Source organism: Dipodomys ordii, unplaced genomic scaffold, assembly GCF_000151885.1.
Source record: "Dipodomys ordii isolate 6190 unplaced genomic scaffold, Dord_2.0 Scaffold205, whole genome shotgun sequence".
In the NCBI taxonomy this organism is placed as follows: domain Eukaryota; kingdom Metazoa; phylum Chordata; class Mammalia; order Rodentia; family Heteromyidae; genus Dipodomys; species Dipodomys ordii.
The window spans coordinates 1,011,632-1,027,535 of record NW_012267421.1 but is presented as its reverse complement, the minus strand read 5'-3'; the positions used below and the strand labels follow the sequence as shown (position 1 = coordinate 1,027,535).

Sequence of the window (15,904 nt, the reverse complement as noted above, 5' to 3'; positions counted from 1 at the left end):
GAGTGTAGACGAATTTAATTAAATAAGGATTATCCCTTCTCCCCAGTACAATTACTTATTTATAACAATGATAAAATTGCCTAATAAAAAATGGCCATATTTTAAAAAACAAGGCTAGAAAATACCCTGCTTCGCGTGGAAGTCGTTCAGGGCTGTTGGAGTGTGCGTGCGTCTTTTAAAATGAAGTCTATGCCTACTGCCAAGGAAAGAAAAAAAGAAAGGCAAATAAAATAAAATAGAAAAACAAAATGAAATTAAAAAAAAAAACACACAACCCTTACCACAAAGCCTGCTGCTGTTAAACAGCCAGACACTAGATGGTGGGAAAATATAAAGAAGATACAGAGCAGCAAAATGGAGATTGGCTTCTGTGAGGAGCGCAGGAAATTAAGCAAAATCAGATTCAAATTGAGGCTAGAGACTGGAGTCAGGTTGAGGGAGTTAGGGGACAGGGTCACCAAAGCCTGTCCATCAGCACTCTGCTCCTCCTGTGTCTTGTGAGCAGTCCCCTCCCTTCATCTGGCCTGTCTGTCTTCCAAACATATGTGCTGATTCCCTGAAAAGAAATAACCCCACCAACCCCCTAATCACAGCAGAAGAGAGGAGCCTTTGCCCTCCAGCCACAACAGAGTCCTCTCATGCTTCCAACCTCTACCATAGGGAAGGCCTCTGCACCACCCAGAGAGTGAGCTAGGCCTGCTGAAGTGGATGCAGTATTTTCTGAGATCTGTGGCCTCGGTTTCTGTTATTTTTGAGCAGCTGTGCCATGGAGTAGCTTTTCTGGGTTAAGGTTAAGGTGAGTCCTCAGACTTTGTGACCAGGGCTATCATCGGTCAAGGTCAGTCATCGCTCTCAAGGTCATTCACAAGGCAACCAGAACTGAGAACAGTCTGCCGCTCTGCACTGTGGCTGCAGGAAGCTTTGGCCTCTACCTTACTTTCCTCATCTGTGCAAGGGGTGTGGTTGTCACAAGGACAGGCCTCTATGAGTCCCTGCAGCCTCGGCTCGCAGGAGGATAAGCTCTTTAACAGATGCCAAGCATCGGAAAGAATGCTTCAGCAAGGCTCGCAGAGCAGGGGCCAGCTCTTTCCTGGGTATGAGCATCGTTCTCTTCATCATCACTCAATAATTGATTGGTATTTCTTGATACCTACAAGTTCTCTTCCTCCCATTTGTATTAAATGAGAGTTCATTCAATATTTGCAGAATGCATGAATTCAGGATGGAAGAAAGGACTAGACTTGAATTCAAAAGATCCTGGCTTGAATTTTGGTTCTCCTTTTTTTGCCAGCTGTGTAAATTTAGGCAAGTTGGTTAATCCATTGAGCTCTAATCTCTAAAAGGGAAACTGTAGTGTGGTGATTGTTTCAAGGAATATAACTGAAACTGCTCTGGACCCTGTGTCAATGATTAATACACAAACATTTAACAACTCCTCAATAAGAAGTGTAGTTGATCTACACTCTGAAGCTACTCCACAGACTCCATGTTTATTCAGGTAAAGCAGCTTTCTGGGAACAGCTGCTGGAGGGAGGTTAGAGCTTGTTACATGAAATACCTAAGTCTATGTTACTAGCATTCACTGTATCTGTAAACACTAGGCACCAATTAATAGATCTGGAAAATATATACAACTGGATACATTCCTTATTTACAAATACAGTCCATTCTCTCTAATCACTGGTTGTGCATCTGCAGATCCAACTGATTATGCATGAAAAAATGCAACTCCACAATAAAAACAGCACAACTGTTTGCATATTATTTACACTGCACTTGGTATGGTAGGTAATCTGGAGCAGATTTCAAGTTTACCAGAGCATGTCCATAGGTTGTATGAAAATCCAACATCATTTCCTACAAGGCACTTAAGCCTTTGTGAACTTGGCATCTACCAGGAGGTGCTGAAACAAACCCCCACAGACACCAAGGGATAATCCTTCTGAATCCCCAACTAGGAACATAATCAAATATGCCACCTCGTATGTTACAGTATATATCATATAATATCATATATGCATATAATATGTCTTATCATGTAATGTTGCATTTAACTTAGTTTGGGAGTTTAGATGAGTAGGAGGGCCCAGTAAACATGAAGCCATGAGCTCAATCCCTGTACCCCACAAAAAGGGAGGAGAAGTGGACAGACAGACACCATGTGTGATGTGGTCATGGGGGGGAGGTTCCTGCATGCCGAGAGTTCTGCAGCAGGCTCCTGCATGCAGTGGGTTGCTGCAGTGGGTTCTCACATGCAGAGGGTTCCGGCAGTGGGGTACCCAGAGTAGGGTTCCTGCAGTCTGGCACAGGGCTAGGGATCCAAGGTAAAGAAGACAAGGGCTGTATCTTCCAGTGTGGCACAGTTTTGCATAAGAGAGGAAACACAAGCATGTCCTTACAGTTTCTCCAGGTGAGACCAATAGGGATGTCATTTTCTGAGCATAGCAGACACAAAGGGAAGGAGGAGGAAGAGAAGCAGGGCAGAATAACTTGCCTACTTAAGGAAAGAGAAAGGTGTGCTAGTTAGTACTCAGCCCCTTTGAAATGACATCAAAATGAGACCAGGACAGAGTGAATACACAGAATCCAGTGTCTGGGGGTAAGTGGCGAGAAAGAAGATCCACCAGAAGACAGAATGTAAATGATACACATTTCCTTCCCTGAGTCTGCTTTGAGCAAAACTACAATTTACTCTTACTAAGTCCTTGGAAATATCCAATGCGTAAACATGAAAATTTAGAGTTATTCTCCTGATGATAGTAACTCATTTCAAAGATGCATGAGCACACAACGAGCTCCGTGGCCTTAATCTGGAATAAGACAACACTTTTTACTATATGTTAGACTGGAGCTCTCTACATTTCAAGTTCTTCATCTAACACATGCAATAACAATAGTGCCTCAGGACAGGACAAGTGCACTCCTGCAGTCCCAGGTAGGAGATTGGAGATCACAGTTTGAGGCAGGACCTGGCAAAAAAAAAATTAACAAGACCCTCTCTGGAGAATAAATTGAAAGTCAAAAGGTCTGAGGGCTTGGCTCAAGTACCAGAGCATTTGTCTAGCAAACACAAGGCCCTGGGTTAAAATCCCAGTACAATCAAGAGAAAAAAATAGTGCTTCCCCCAGGGGATGAATTAAGGTCTATAGAAAAGTACGCCTTGCAATGCACATGTGTTTTTTCTATAGGGTGAAGCTGCTCTGTGAGTGATCTCTCTGAAGGCCTCTTACTGCTTGAGGTTCAAAATTCACCTTCCTACCTTCCCTCAGAGGCTGGCACAGGAGCCCACAGCAAGGTGGTAGTGAATGTCTGCTTCTACCTGCTCTCTTTGTACACGTGATGAGGTAATGGTTTGCCATCACCTCCCCTGGTTCTGGTTTCTAGGTTCCGGTCATCCTGAACTGAACATCAAGGATGGGTTGTCTCCCTGGGGGCTCACGTGTGTGTGTGTGTGTGTGTGTGTGTGTGTGTGTGTCTCATTTATACATCTTATAGATCTCAAAGCAATGACTTGTATACAATCATCCTTTCCTCATTAACTTGACTGATTTGTTCTCAGTCTTATTTTTCTTAGGTGAGGAGCACTTTGGACTATTTTTTGAGGCACGGTATTGCTAGCTGGCTCTGAACGCCTGATGCATGTACCACCAACCTCCCCCCATGCACACACACATGCAGTGTTTCAGAAAGTAATAAAATCCTATTTGTTGTCTAGATTTTATCCATTATGCAAGCCATCACCTGTCTTAGACCACAATCTCCATTTGCATAAATTCCCAAATATTTCTTTTTGGAATCATTGGGATGGTTTACACGATATCGTAGGCCTCTTAATTGAATGTCAAGGAAGGCAGTTCCTACTGACAAGGGGACTCCAGCTTCACTGAGAAGCATTCAATTAGATGGAAAACAGCTGCTTATTTTTGTCTTCTAAACCTCAACGCAGGTTATGTGGTAATTACTTAGAAGAGCAGGATAACAATTTATGTAATCAGCAGGACCCTATAATTACTAATGCATAATTTCCAAACAGCATTTAGCAAAATGAGGCCCATACATACACTTTGTAATGGAAAAGACATGTTTGATACCATACTAAATTAAATTAAAAATTTGCATATTTTCTTCCAGGAAAGGCGCTAGCTTTGCCTGCTCTGTTTTGCTTGACTCATCTCTGCCTATCTCCAGCTCCATAAAGGATCTAGGAAACGCTGAATCATGGAGCTAGTGCATGAGAGGAGAATGGTGGGGGAGTGGGGGACAAGGGGTGGGGAGGCGGGGAGAAAGGCTCCTTCTCTGTTGTTCGGGATGACAACAAACAACAGTGCATCCTTTCAGGATGGGACTTGTAAAGTTACATCCGCGCAATTTGAGTATATCAAGTTTGACATTGGGGTCATGCAAAATGTAGAACGAAAGGACTAGTAAAGAATTTAACATTTTCCCACACTTATCTCACTCGGACAGATGGAGAATTGGAAGCCCAGGAAAACACTAGGACTTCTACAATATGGGCGCTGTAGGCAAAAGAGGAGGGAAGAACTTTTTCTAGTTCCTTTTGGTCTTGTGTGAAATCCATTGGCTCTGGTACAGTCAGAGTAAACACGTTGCTGTTAGACAAGCCACTCACCCTACCAGTCCTGGAGATAACAAACCTCTTTCTGGTATTTTAACATTTCCACATACATTTGCTCAAGACTAGGCTTTGACCATCCCCAAGGATGCGCAAATGTAGGACGCTTTGCAGAGATGAACGAAGCTGTGAACACACTGAGAAAGACAGGCAGCAATTGTTTCACTCTTTTCGTAAAAAATCACATACAGAGTCTCGCCCTACAAAGGGCTCCTACCTGCCGTCCCTGAGGTCAGGTTGAGGACGCTGCCCATCTCTTCCTCAAAGCTCTGCACCTATGGTACCAAAGCACATCAACTCATTAGAGATTTCTTTAGAAAAAACTCCCTTGTTCAGTCAACATATAAGGAGTGTCCATGAGCAATAATTGGCAAGAGGGATAAAGTTGCAGAGCTTCTTCAGTCAAGTAACTTGTCTCTGCTGGTGCCAAGGACAAGACCCCATGAGGAAATTTCAAACAACAAGATCAAGAGAGGAAGATCACATCTGGGTACAGGACCCAGGCTTCTTTCTGGAAGATGTGCTTTTGAACCAAATGTAAGCAACAATATCATTACGCTGGACTCCTATATTGTTGCCAAACAATGTTAGCTATATTTAGAGAAAGTTTGTTAATGATGGCTCAATATACTTAGGGGGAATCATTTAGGAAATTCAGTTATTATATAGTGCTTAGGTTAAAAACAAAACATCATTTTCCAGATTGCCAGAGAAGAATTCTTGAAAGTTTTTTGAAAAAAATAAACTAATAAATAGTAATCAATTAAGAAGAATAAAACTATTGTTAAGGCCAAGTTATTCATACTGTTTAAATGTACTAAAACATCTTACTATAGAAACAAACCATATAGAAAAAGTTTAAGAGGTCAGAAAACAGTTAGAAGCTAACATTTTGGGAAGAAATTGTGCTAGTATCTCTTTACAATGGTCTGGATATAGTGGCACCATCAAACATTTTATGGGCATTATGGAGGGGAGCTGAGCTCCTCCACCTTATACCCAGAGCAAATACCATTTTTAGTGATGCACAGGCTGCAATTTGAAGGTACATTCATTTGTGTAACATTTCTCTAACTTCCAGAATTTTCAAAATTTTTTTGCAAGGGTAAAGAATGCTGACTCCCTTTCTACTCGTCAAATTGGACTGACTGATGTCTGAATATTGGGAGCAGAATCAAGGACATGACTAGGGGGAAACGACAGAACACGAATACTTACCTCTTCCATTTCAAAGGAGTCTGGTGCTTTCCCCGCAAGATGAGGCGAGTTCTTGGGCTTGCTTGTGTAAATCCAGTCCTTCTGGGTTCTGGCTCTGACTGACATCTGGGGTACCCAGGGAAGAGGAGACTGCCTGGCCAGCACGGAGGAGCCAGGCTCCAGGGAGGCTGGTGGAGGGTGATAGGGAGTCCAGGTATCGCAGATTTGGACAGAATGAAGCTCTGTCAAAGAAGACTTGTGGTCTTGGCTGTGGCTGATGGAGGCCATTGGTAACTCTGCTCCATAATCCCACTGTTTGGCTGAGGTGGTAGGAAACCCATTCTCCATCCCTAATGCTTCAGGGGCCTCTAGTTTGCATATCCTCCTGGTGTCCTGCCTTGAAGCTCTCCTCAAAAGTCGGCTCATTCGTTTTCGAGGCTCTTGAGCTCCCCTTGCTGAAGTCTTCTGCACCCCCTGCCCTCCAGCTTTCTCTCCAGTGTTGCTCTGTAGTGCGTTAACGTCATGCAGCAAAGAGGAGAAGGCACTGGTCACGCGGTCCAGGATTTCCAGCTGTCGGAACCGGCCTGAAGAACACAGAAACACCATGGCTTTAGACTGTGTCTTTCAACAGAGATGCACTGGTGTGGTGCTGTACAAGTGGTAAAATTAAAGAGAGGGGTCCTTGGATTTCTCAGGTACAGAAGGCAGCTAAGCTCTTGATAAGGATTTCTCAGTAATGCCTTTGTCCTATCAAGATGGTCCCCTGTGCTGTGCCAGGGGCAGCGAAACACCTTGGTAGGTGAATTTGAGTAACCCCTGGATTTTAATGTGTCAACGCATTAGAAACTCCAAGTATATGGGAATCTATAAACTTGGGTGTATTGCAATGAGTGCAAAAACATCAACTGGGCAGTTTCAGTGTGAAGTTGCTTGAGTTCATCCCTGTGACCACATACTTGAGGAAAACAATGTAAAGAAAGAAGGATTCATTTGAGCTCATGGTGTTGGAGATTTCTGTTGAGGGAAGGTCTCATGGTAGAGAGAACACGTAACAGAAGTTACTTGCTTCATGGGGGACAGGAGGAAGAGAGAGGAGGGGTATAACCTCCAAAGACATGCCACCAATGAGGTAGCACCCACTTCCCCAAATAGTGCTGCCAGCTCAGGACAACAGCAGTCAACAGAGGAGCCTGTTTGATGGTTTGACATTTCATAGTCAAAACATCACAGTATCTCCCCGCCCTCTCCCCCCAGCTTGGTGTGAAGATATCATCATCATCATCATCATCATCATCATCATCATCATCATCATCATCATCATCACCATGGCCTCCATCATTTCCATTTCCCAGTCAAGGGCCTGCACACAGGGTTACATGGCTCTGCAGAAGTCAAATTGGAGGAGGCAGCAGGCCACCTCTCATCTATCATTCACACCATCCCTGCCATGTCACCAACTAACACCCTGGCACATCTTGGGGCTGACCTGTGTCTTTCACCTGTGAGGAGGAGTTCTTGACTCATCATCCTTCGATTCCACAAATGTGATGCATTTTTCACAGAGGATTGTGTGATCCATTCAAGACCTCTAGGAACTACAGGGTTTGAAGCTTCGGAATAAATCTGATTATGTTCTTCCCCCAAATAAAGCTTATTTGAAAGCAAATCTGTTTTGTGAGCTGGGGGGCATGTCTGAATTACAATATAGCTTTTATGATTGTCTCCTCTCCCTCTCAGAGCAGGTTTATGCAGTTAGTCTAAGACAAAAACCTATCAATTTAATTGGTTCAGTCAATTCTCAAAGCACAACAGTCTCAGATGACTGTTCTATTTCTGCCTGTGGGTAAACTGAATGATGGACTAATTGATTCTTACCCTCCAGTTTAAACCTTTTATATTGACTTTGAATGCGACATCATTTCCCATTCTGTCTTTTGAACAGCCAACTAACTTTGTTATTGCCTGTTTTACATCTGACCTTCTCAGCTTTCTTGACTCCAAAAGTGTGGTGGTAAGTGTTATGTGGAGGAAAGCAGGGAGGTCCAGTGCTTATGGGATTGCCTCCAGCTCCTCATGCAGGCAGCTGCTTCTGCTGGGCCTGTGAATGAACTACAAATTGGACTCTCAGCTCCTGCTTTGTGGATGAGTTTGTTGAGATGAGCCCTTTCCACCTGAAGTCACTTTGCAATCACCTTGGGCTCACTTTGGAAAGACCAGATTCACCAATAAACATCTGATGATGTAAGGCAATTGGGCCCCGCGTGTCCTTTTCTTGTGGCAAAAGGTAAACCTGTTTATTCTCCCTATTTAACATGAGGCCAATGTCTATTCTCCCAAAGTTGTCTGAAGATGTCCTGAGGTGGTCTTCCCATGGCTGCCACGGAACTAATCTCCTCTCTCTGCCTTTCACCATGTCTCTATTTGGCATATGGGGGTGAGTGGTCAGACCTAATTAAGACTCCCAGACTTTGGGCCTGGAGTCTACCAACCCAGGGTCACTAGCTCTCTATAATCCCTGGGTTGATTTCATCTGTAGAATGTTTACTTCAAAAACTCAGGTGGAAGCCATGCTTCCAGGAGAGAGAGGCAGCAAGGACCAACATTAGTTGCTTCTGAGAGGTGAAGAAATGGCATTTTATCACTTTTGTGTTACTCCCTCTTCTTTAACCATCTCACCACTGAGATTTTGAGTGAGATTTCACCTACCTGAAAATCGAGAGACCGAAACTCAGATGTCAAATCCAGGTGAAGTGTCTGTTCCAGATAATCTTGAGGAAAGCATTTCATTTCCCTCGATTTTTTTCCATCCAGGGACCTTATTTATTGACAATACTTGAGTTTGGAAATATAACTTTGTTTTTTCCTCATCTGAAACTCTCAGACTCTCTTCCCTAAAGATGTGCCTTGTAGGTAAAGGTGGATAGATTGCAATGATTGGGGAAATGCTGCTACCTCCCCTCTACACCCCAGAGCTGAATATGTGTGTTAGCATATTAAATAAATCCTGTAATAAAACAAGCCTGTGCTGGGCACTGGTGGCTCACACCTGTAATCCTAGCTACTCAGGAGGCTGAGATCTGGGGATCATGGTTCAAAGGCAGCCCAGGCAAGAAAGTCTGTGAGACTCTCATCCCAATAAACCACTCAGAAAACCGGAAGTGGTGCTGTGGCTCAAGTGGTAGAGTGCTAGCCTTGAGCTGAAGAACTGAGGGACAGTGCCCAGGCCCAGAGTTCAAGCCCCACAACCAACACAAAAACAAAAACAAAATACAAGCCTGCTCAGCCTTAAATCATCTTTTCCCTAATTTGGGGAGGGGCCACAGTATACATACTCCAAAGACATACTTAGAAAAAGCCCAGAGAACAGAGTCCTTGGACAGCCAATTGGAGAAGTAGAGCAGTGCACACTTGCCATAGGAGTCAGGCATAGTAAATCCACAGGCTTGCAGGCATAGTGTAGTCCTAACTGCCTTCCAGTGGGCCACTCCCCCCAGTGACACTGAGAGGTCTGTCATGTCCTAGTTGTGTGTGTGGGAGATGTGAGCATTTGGCAGTTTTACCAGTTTTTACCAGTTTTCTTCCCTCTGGGTGTACAGCAACATTGCAGATTCCGTTCACTTGAGATTATGTGGCCGTCTGACTTGTTTGGGCCAATGGAATCTGAACAGACCTGAGAAGTTTAATTATGAGCAACTAGTCACTGCAACTAATGATGCTGCAGATTGAGGGGAGCTGGGGCAAATCTTTCAGGGAGGATCTGGGGAGCAGATGGGTCCTGATCCAAGACCTACACAGCCAATCACAACAGACATGCAATAGACCATCCCAAGACACCACAGTAGAGAGTCAGCTGCTACCACACACATAGCCAGCTGGCTCAGCCTGTCTGACGATGAGGTATGCTTGGTCCACTCATTGCTATTCTGAGGAGTTAATGCCCTGTGATCCTCACTTACCATACAAGTTAGGGTTCTCCACATCCATCCGTTGCTTCTGAGCCTCAAGAAATACATGGATGTCGATTCCTCTGGCAGCTGAGCCACAAGTGAGGAACCTGGCTGGGATCTGTGTGCAGATATCTGGCTCGTCAGTACCAAACCCCAGATCCAAGAGAATGTCCACTGGATCTTTTTCCCAAAACTCCAGCCATTCTGGAATGCTGGGATAAAAATATAGATAATTTTATCCAATAGAACCTCATTTTGTTTCTAATCATCCAATCTTTCAAAATGAAGAGAAATGAACTTGGACAAATAAACAGATGGTGGACTGTATAGAACTCTTATATTGTCACCTAGAGGACAGTCGGCCACCCCACTCCTGGGGCTCAACCAACCATTCTGTGAATGTGTCCATCTGGTTTTTCCTTTCCTAGAGAGCAAATGGAAAGTTGAAAGATCCAGGGAGATTGAAGAATAGAAATCAAAAAGAGTGCATTAATAACCACCAAGAAAAAAACGGATAGCAGAAGAGGAAACAAGAAAAAAAAAGCCGTGAGCAGGAGACTCAAATAAGAATATTTTTAAAGAGTATAGGTCTGTGGCTATGCAAATCTGTCAAGGATATTACTGAATTCAGACTACAAAGATTCATATTTCCAAACAATTTTTTTAAGTTTTTAGATGGAATTAAATACTTTTTGTATTCTCCTTTATTCTTTGAACTGGCTGTAATATATGAAATACTTCTAATCAAATTGTTCTGGTCTGCTTTATCACTAAAACCAAGGAAACCACTTATGACTACCAAGCCACTTTTCTATTAGTAAGTCTGTCTTGGATTTGAGCTTTTAAAATTGCTAGGCTCTATGAATTTTTGGTACAGATTTTACCAAGTTAGCTTCTACCTTACATGCAACACTAATGAGTTTATCTGAGATGGTTTAGATCATTTCTCTATGATGATAGCTATTGTCACGGGCAGGCCATTCACCCACACCACTATCTTCATGTTCTCATTCCTAATAATGTGACAGAGCAGTGGGTATTCTGGTGCTCTAACACCTGATTCAATCAAGGAAGAAAAGATAGGCAGGGAGCCTCTGTGAGGACCTTATCTGGCATGGCCCAGGATATCCTAATCACTGAAGTTAACTGGAGGTCACCATATTGACATGAAAATCTTAATATAAAATTGAATCAAGAGAGGGGGAGAAACTCCAGGGACGAATCTAATTTGCACATGGAAGATTTAATCTATTATCCTACCGACCGCATTGTACAAACTTTTATTCAATCTATTTAGACAAATATTTATTGAACATCTGTCACGTTCTGAGCTGTAATGCTAGGCACAAGGCGTAAAAATTGACATCGATAGTCCCTATTTTGACAGACTAAAGATTAGTCATATGGCCAATAGTATAATTATCGATTGGTTTGTCATAAAATATTTGCATATTATTATGAAAATACTATTAAGTTTGAATTTATATTTGAGTTGTGCAAAAACATTTAAAATATACTAACTTGAAAATACATCATAAATGCTTCTCTTTCTTCTTAGTCCACCATCCCCATTCTTAACCCTCTCCCTGCCAGTCCACGGGTGTTTTTCCAAACACCTTTATAAGTACTTACACATGTGCTTTGTAGAACTCATTTGATTTTAAAAAATAGTAACATAACCTATATATCTTTGAGGACCTTACTTAAAAAATTGAAATAAAAAATGTAATATATGATATGAAGATCTCTCTCGAAGCGGGAGAGATAAGGTGTGTGTATTTCCAATAGATTGAGTCCAGAGATTTCTGGGCTTTGTATTGCTGATTGAATTCTATCAAATGGACTAACCAATCATTTGTCTCTCAAGTTTCCCTTAACAGATATATATTCTGGTTCCAATTTTATTTAATCATTTATACTGTTCTGTCAGAGCTGAGAAATCCTTTTTTGTCTAGTCTTTCATCCATTCATTCCAGGAGTATTTTCCAAGTGTTTACTTAGCATGTGGTGACATCCGCTGTTGTGCAGAATCACCCCTATGGAAGCAGGAGCCTTGAGTCACACACCTTTGTGGCACACTTGTGGTAGAATGGCAAGAATTGAAACTGGTCCCTCTGGACAGGCTGGGTGTCTCTGAGAGCTGGTGCAGAGATCTGCAGGGGAACAGGGGGCAGCAAAGATGAATTGCATGGATTCTGGCCAGTACCACTGTCTTCCTTCCAGAGCCAAACATGCCCATTACTTCCTAGTTACCAGCAGCCCCATAAATGGCCACAGCTTTGATGGGGAAGCCTGTAGCCTGGGGGACTGTTTCTCCTTTCAGAGCCATGTGCCACCGAAGGTGGGAGAATGTTAAGTGATGGGGTGGGCTTGTGCTCAGTATAAAGGTGATGGAATGTCTCAGTGGGGGACATTTCAGAAACACATTTTCGCTAGACTTCAACTTGGAGGAAAAGTTAAAATTATGACAGCGGAAGAGTGACCAGCCTCCGGGGTGCCTTCATGTTGACCCCACCCAGATCCAACAGCAACAAACCCCTCTACCACCAAAAAGAGTATCATTCTATCCAATAGGTCAGGCCCTTCTGAAGAGAATAGGCCCACGCTGTAATGCAATGCAGTTTCCTATAGCTCGTCTCTACCAGAGACCACTTCTCCCATCATCAAGTAGAATAGATGCTTGGCAAACATTTAGAATTTATCAAAGAATCCAGTGATGTTATCAATATCCCCAAGGAAATGAAGTTACATGATTTGCTTTCACCTTCTCCACATTTAGAAAGAGTACGTGGAACTTGCGTCTTTGTCTAACTGCTGCTGTCATTAAAGCTGAGGAAGAATGTGAGCAGAGGCAGAAAAGATTCCTGTGCTTAGGGCCTCCCCTCATAATTTAGTTTTTCTTCACAATATGAAGGTCACTTCTTGGTTTTTGTAGGACTCAGCAGAGCTACCCAGCTGTTAGCCTTACATCCAGAAGAATTCATGCGTGCTAGCATGGCTAAACCACGAACTAGCCACTGAACCCACTTCTCATTTTCCTCTTTGAAAAGATAAATGAGTTGTGTGGGAGATTTCTGTGGTCCCTTCCAGCTCTAGGAGTAGCAAACCAATCCTTTAATGGGGTGGGGGAATCATGAAGAAGGACAGAGAATGGCATATTTGGTTTTATCCAGCTGGGATATTCCTAAAAATACAAGGATGACGAAGGTGCAGGTGTGAAATGCCTCACCTTAAAGCTCTGGTCCACTAGGACGTCCGATTTAAGAGTGTGTATCAGAAAGGCTTGGAGGATTTCCAAAAATTGACCAGACTCTGAAAACAGCCTGCTCTACTAGGGGACTCTCTGCTTTCCAAGGAACTTCAGGAACTGTATGTCTTCTCATCCAGAAACAAAATGATGTCCACCAACATTGGCAACATGAAAATGTGAATGTGGCTTTAAGGAACTGTAGCATTGTAGTAGAAGGTCATTAATACATAAACTCTCATTAAATCCCCAGCAAGACAGTAATTGTTGATTTCATTTGCTGATCTCTTTACATTTAGAGAAACTATTTCTCTCAAAGGTGAGTGGAAAAGAAGAATGTTCTAGGCCCGTGGCTAAACCAGCAACATTCTATGAGTACCCAAGATCTATGGTATCAGTAAGAAACTTTCCTTCAAGATGTGGCTGCAGAGTATTGGAGTAATTAGCTTTGATTCTTCTACCTACCTCATGTAGTCTTTCACTGTCATTTGAACCATCCCTTCTTCATGCAAAGAACCTGCAAAAACAACAATAAAAAGTATTAGAAGACCGGCACTGTTGGCTCATGCTTGTAACCCTAGCTACTCAGGAGGCTAAAATCTGAGGATCATGATTTGTAGCTAGCGTGGGCAGGAAAGTTGTGAGACTCTTATTTCCAGTGTACCACCAAAGACTTAGCATTTGCCACCATCTCCCATCCATTGGTATCACTGAATCCTCCCAAAAGTCTTTTAACTTATGATCTTATGTCTTATATAAAGAATCTGAGACTAAGAGGTTAGTGATGAGTTTGGCATCATACAATCAAAAGTACCAGCTAGAAGGAATTATGAATGCCTGTAGCACAGGTTAGAGTAACAATATTATTTGTTGAGCCCTAACTTTGTGCAAGGGAAGGTCTCAACCTGTTACATGTACAGTCTTTCCATTCTTGACAGAAAAATCCATAAAATAGGTATGTTGGAAAACAGAGTCAGTGAGATTAAATGAATTTCTCATGGCAAATAAAATGTACAGCTTATTTTAGTTTGTTGTTGCCTCATTTCTTTATAAAACATCACACAGGCAACATAATGTCTTGTAGTTTATTTGAAAACCAGATAAGGAAATTTATGTGTATTTGTCAGGACATGGAGAACCATGAAAGGTTTTAGAGCAATCAAACATAAGAAAGGTGACACTGAGAGTCTAGCATGCTAGTGCTGGGGATACGTTTGGAAGCCAGAGAGGTGCTGCAGTATCATACCTGTGTTGTGACATAGGGTGTGGCCAATTTCTACCAGAGGCAAGTTTCAGAATGTGTACAAACTTCCCAGAAGTCCCAGTCTTCTCTTTCCTGTCTGTCCTAGCTACAAATATGTGAGAATTCATAAAGCCAGGAAGCATTTCCCTCCTGCTCTTTTAGGAGAAGATGAGGTTTTATATAACTTGGGAGAAACTGTGGACAAACAAAGTGAAATGATTGAAATATATGAAGATGCTGAACATAATAAAGGACATTAGTTTAGAGACAAGATTCCTGTCTGGGTAGGGTGTCCACTATAAACCGCAAGGTGTCTGTGCGCTTGACTGTCAATTTCAAATTTGGGGAACGGAGATAGGAATTTCCATAATATTTCTTTCATTTTGTGGTGTGTATGTGTGTGTATGTATGTGTGTGTGCGCGCACGCTTACACACACGCATATGTGCATGAGATGGTGTTGAGGATTAAATCCAGAGCATTGCAAATGGGGGCAAGTACTGCACTAATGAGCTACCTTGCCAGGCCTTTTTTGTTTGTTTATTTCACTTTGAAATATGTCTTACTATGTAGTGTAGGCTGACCTCATACTCATAAGCTTCCTGCCTCTATTTCCTGAGTGTTTGGATTATAAGCATGTACTACTAGTTCAGAAATATTTGTAATTTTAAGATTTTTAAAGGCTCAGTTACCCTGATAAATGGAAATAGAAGACTGGTCTAGGGAGATAAAAGACTGGAGCAATATTGTTGAGATGTGAGTGAATAAAGGATTCTTAACTGCACCCAGAATGTCTAATCATAATTTAGAGGGCTAATGCAAGTACAGATATAGTAAATCTGCCCTATAAAACAAATGAAACTCCAGCACCACTTGGGTCAGAGCCCAAAATGTGAGTCCATTTCAAAGGCTATGTGGAGAAACAGAATATATATAATCTCTGCATAAAGCTCCCAGTCAGACTGCAGACATCACTAATCAATCACGTAGCTTTTTGTTTGATCCTAGAGGAAAGCCATGAGTATCTGATTGGAATGATTGCATATAACAAAGGCCATTTGTCACAAACCTAATAAGTGAGTCTTTGTGAAAATCAACCATTTCAAGGTATATGCCCAGACCTTTTTTTTTATTGTGAAAATACTGTACAGCAGGGTTACAATTACATGGGCAAGATAATGAGTACATTTCTTATCAAGTATTGTAGCCTCCTCCTTTGTTTCCCCTTCCCCTTCCCTCCTCCCCTCCCCCACCCAACCCTCCTCTCCCCACCACCAAAGTTGTAAAGTTCATTTTCCACATAACGACTCATAATGTCTCATTGTTGCAATAGGTCCACCTGTATCCCTATTTAAATGATTTGTTTTTTCCCTTCCCCTCCACAAATTATAAAAACATCAAATACAGTGAAAGCAGGGGTTATACTGTGGGGGAGGGACATACAAAGCAGAGAAATCATCTTATAAATGTGTTAGAAACAATCGCATGAAAGAAAAAAACATTTAAATACATATCTTAGGGCTCATTTCCCTAACATCAACTTAACTGACCTTTTCTGCTTGACTCAGACATATACTAGTTATTGCAAATAAGGGAAACCATGGGACCTATGTTTCTTTGTGCCTGGCTTACTTCACT

General features: G+C 42.3%; 1 protein-coding gene across 1 annotated transcript in view; it reads right to left on the bottom strand.

Annotated features, from left to right (window-relative positions):
- The window catches only part of Ccdc129 (coiled-coil domain containing 129), a 67,387-nt gene that overhangs the window by 41,086 nt on the left and 10,397 nt on the right, over positions 1-15,904 (bottom strand). The window contains exons 4-8 of the mRNA XM_013035129.1: positions 13,490-13,541; positions 11,844-11,930; positions 9,787-9,989; positions 5,852-6,414; positions 4,851-4,908 (exon numbers count right to left, since the gene is read on the bottom strand). Coding sequence (XP_012890583.1) covers positions 4,851-4,908; positions 5,852-6,414; positions 9,787-9,989; positions 11,844-11,930; positions 13,490-13,541 — 963 coding nt within the window. The remainder of the gene's footprint in view (positions 1-4,850; positions 4,909-5,851; positions 6,415-9,786; positions 9,990-11,843; positions 11,931-13,489; positions 13,542-15,904) is intronic.